Raw genomic sequence first — 3,714 nt, 5'->3', positions numbered from 1 at the left:
AGCTAACAAAGCTCTTACAAACATTACAACTTTTTCATTTCTACTCTCATAAGAATATGAAAATGACAGAAGTAGAAATAAGAGAACTAGCCCATAGTTCACAGCTTAATGCCATGAACAATATGAGCAAATACAGACTCAGGCCGAGGAAGATAGCCCTCAAGCCTACAACGATTTCTGCACCACCAAATTGCATGTATGAGAGCCAGGATATGTGCAGCAGCCGATCTCTTCAGTGCGTGGGAACAAAAATTCTTTCTAAGCCACCACGCAGTCCAGTCCACCCTAGGTAGATGGCAGCCTAGTTTCTGGGACAGCAACTGCAGGCATTTCTAACTGAAAATGCAGGTAAAAGAGAGGTAAGCATCTGATTCAGGAGCAGAGTCACATAAAATTCAGATGTCATCTATAATAATCCCCATCCTCTTCAGCCTATCTCTTGTAAGCAATCTTTCATGCATCACTAGCCATCCTATGAAGCTATGCTTAGGGTGAGCATCTTTAATCCAAACAAACTTAGTCCAATTTACCTTCACCATGGGAGGACTCAACCAATCATAACCACTAGCAATAGTATATTCTTGATGAGGTTTTAGCCACCAGTCTCCCACATAACCAGCCACCATAAGATCCCTGATCTTACAGAGCTTTCTCCAGGCCCAACTTCCATTTTGTTTAGGATCATAGGAAAACCAGGAACCATTTTTTATGTAAATAGAATGAATCCATCTTACCCAAAAATGGTCCTTTTTATGTGCCAGCCACCAAATGTACTTACCCAAAGCTGCCTTGTTCCATCTTATAATGTCCTTAATATCCAACCCACCATGAGTCTTAGGTTGACAAATATGCTCCTAAGAAACCAGTGTACTACCCTGGTCATTGTCAATACCAGTCCAGAGAAATTTTCTACAGATTGCAGTAATATTCTTGAGAATAGTAGAGGGAAGAATGAAAATCCTGGGCTAGTAAGTATGAAGAGTTGACAGAACAGCTTTAATCAGTACCAAATGACCAGCATAACTTAGTTTTCTGCTGCCAAGATATCTTATTCCGCAAACCACTTTATCAACCAAACTAGTACATTCAAGCACTGATAATTTTCTAGCAGCAATTGGAATTCCCAGATACTTAAAAGGAAGAGTACCATAAGACATTCCAGTGATCTTGAGTATATCATCTATAGTGCCCCTGGTAACCGCATTACTATAGAGACTGGATTTCCCTTTGTTCATTTTGAGACTAGATGCTCTAGAGAATGATTCAAAAGCCCTTGACATGCCAATAATTGAAGTTCTATCACCTCTACAGAACATTAAAAGGTCATCAGCAAAAACAAGGTTAGTGAGTTTGATTCTGCCACAAAGGGGGTGGTAATTAAAATTAGTATAATCCTTGATCCTTCCCAACATTCTACTCAGGTATTCCATGCAGATGACAAATAAGAGAGGGGGACAAAGGATCCCCTTGCCTCAAGCCTCTCTTACCAGGGAAGTATCCAAAAGACTCTCCATTAAGAGATAAAGAATAAGTGGGGGAAGTGATGCATTCCATAAGCAGGTTGATGAAAGAAGGGGTAAAATTAAGAGCTCTTAACATGCTGTCCACAAAACTCCATTCTATGGAATCATAGGCTTTTTGAAGATCATTTTTCATAATGACCCTGGGAGAGACAGCCTTTCTATTATACATCTTGACCAAGTCTTGACAAATTAGAATGTTTTCCACTATGTCTCTACCCTTGATGAAAGCACTTTGTGAGGGATTTATAATATTAGGTAGTATAGTGCTCATCCTATTGCAAATAATTTTACTAATGCATTTATATATGGAGTTACAACAAGCAATAGGACGAAATTGGGTGACATCAGAGGGTAATTCAACTTTGGGGACAAGAGTAATAAGAGTGGAATTGACCTGTTTATGGAGTTTACCATTAGCAAAAAATTCCTGGATAGTAGAAGTCACATTATCCCCAGTAATGTCCCAAGTGTCTTTGTAGAACTGACTGCTGAATCCATCAGGGCCTGGGGCTTTATTGCCACCAATATCGAACATAGCATTTCTGACCTCTGCAGGTGTCACAGTAGCCAGGAGGATCTCATGGTGAGCCATGTTCAAAACAGGGCCATCACTCATAATAGTGGCACAGACAGGGTCAACATGCTTACTACTTCCTAGCAGAATCTCATAATATTTAATGAAATCATTCTGAATGTCTGGACTGGAGGTGCACATATTACCTTCATGATCATAAATCTGTAGAACTTTGTTTCTTGCTCTTCTAGTTTTAATATGAGCATGAAAATAATGGGTATTATCATCACCCACATTAATCCAGTCAATTTTTGCCTTCTGATCAAGAAACATATGCCATGCTTTTTGTAAAATAATCAATTCAGGAGATAAATCCCTTTCAGTTACAATAAGAGTATTATCTATAGGATTCTGAATTAGAGCCTCCTGTATCTGGAACAAAGCCAACTTAGCCACTTTTACCTTATTCTCAATATCTCCCAGATTACCTTTGTTAAGTGCTTTAAGGTCAAATTTAAGCCCCTTCAGTTTCTTAACATGTTGAAACATGTGATTCCCCTTAATAGCCCTATTCCATCCTGCAGTGACAACTTGCTTGAAATTTGCATCCAAAGCCCACATGTTAAAGTACTTAAAGGATTGTTTTCTTGCATTGGGCAGACCCTGAAGATAGATAACACAGGGACAGTGGTCAAAAGTTCCCTCAGGCATGAAGTAGGCATAAGACTCAGGGAATTGAATAACCCAATCAGAATTACTCACACATCTATCCAGTCTGCTATAAACTAGGGTATCCATCTTGTCGTCCTTCTCTTATTGCCACCCACAACGGAGCCTGTTTTGGAGGCTGAAACTCTCGTTGAGGAGGAGAATGGTACCTGGACAGAGGTTCAAAAACGGAAGAAATCACCTGGTATTACCCAGATTTCCAATCCAATTAATTCTGGTCAGATTTCCTTGCAACTTTCTAAAGCTGATTTTTTGCCTGAGATTAATTATTGGGCATCTTCGTTATATGGGTATATCATGGGTACAAATCCTCCTTGGAATGTTGTTCTGGATATCTGAAAAGGATTTGGAAGGATTATGATATGGATAAAATTTCCTTTATGCCTAATGGGGTATTCATAGTCAGATTTAAGACTGTTGAAAAAATGAAGTGGTTAGTTTGGGACATTTTATGTTTGACAAGAAGCCTGTTATCATTAATGAATGGACACCAGATGTGAACCTTGTTAAACAGAATGTACAAACTGTACCTATCTGGATCAAACTGGCTGGATTGGATTTGAAATTTTGGGGAATTGAATGCCTGAAATAAATCAGTGGTCTTATTGGGGAGTATGTTCAATGTGATGAAGCTACTCGTCACAAAACATTCCTTGGTTATGCTAGGCTGCTGGTGGATGTGCAGGTTAATCAAAACTTTCCTAACTCTATTCAGTTCAAGGACGAAAAAGGGAAAGATCATACTGTCAAAGTTGAGTATGACTGGTTACCTCTCAAATGTTCTGAGTGTTTTGGCATAGGACATAACAAGGATCAGTGTAGAAAGAAAAAAGAGGGGGTCAAAGTGAAACAAGTCTAGCAAAAGAAGGTTGTTCAACCCCAAGTAGCAAAGGTTGTGGATAAGGGTAAAGCTCCTATGGTTACTGCAACTCCTGTGGTTCCTAGAGC

At 39.3% G+C, this 3,714-nt stretch overlaps 1 protein-coding gene across 1 annotated transcript; it reads right to left on the bottom strand.

Annotated features, from left to right (window-relative positions):
- Positions 1–395: 395 nt before the first annotated feature.
- Positions 396–2,835, bottom strand: LOC141601871 (uncharacterized). Its single transcript, XM_074422178.1, has 3 exons — positions 1,472–2,835; positions 1,008–1,305; positions 396–854 (listed from the first exon to the last, which is right to left on the bottom strand). Exons 1-3 carry the CDS (start codon positions 2,833–2,835, stop codon positions 396–398), a joined length of 2,121 nt encoding a protein of 706 aa, XP_074278279.1.
- Between the last annotated feature and the right edge of the window lie 879 nt (positions 2,836–3,714).

Source organism: Silene latifolia, chromosome 9 (assembly GCF_048544455.1).
Source record: "Silene latifolia isolate original U9 population chromosome 9, ASM4854445v1, whole genome shotgun sequence".
NCBI lineage: Eukaryota > Viridiplantae > Streptophyta > Magnoliopsida > Caryophyllales > Caryophyllaceae > Silene > Silene latifolia.
This window is presented reverse-complemented; position numbering and strand designations above follow the sequence as displayed.

Bases quoted from the DNA above. Each gene is read 5' to 3' on its own strand.
- LOC141601871 (XM_074422178.1), bottom strand. From the start codon at position 2,835: ATGGATACCCTAGTTTATAGCAGACTGGATAGATGTGTGAGTAATTCT. The intron at 1,306-1,471 runs GCAAGGGGATCC...AATGTTCTGTAG, and splicing joins CCTGGTAAGAGAGGCTTGAG to AGGTGATAGAACTTCAATTA. The intron at 855-1,007 runs GTACTGATTAAA...CTGGTTTCTTAG, and splicing joins TAAGTTATGCTGGTCATTTG to GAGCATATTTGTCAACCTAA.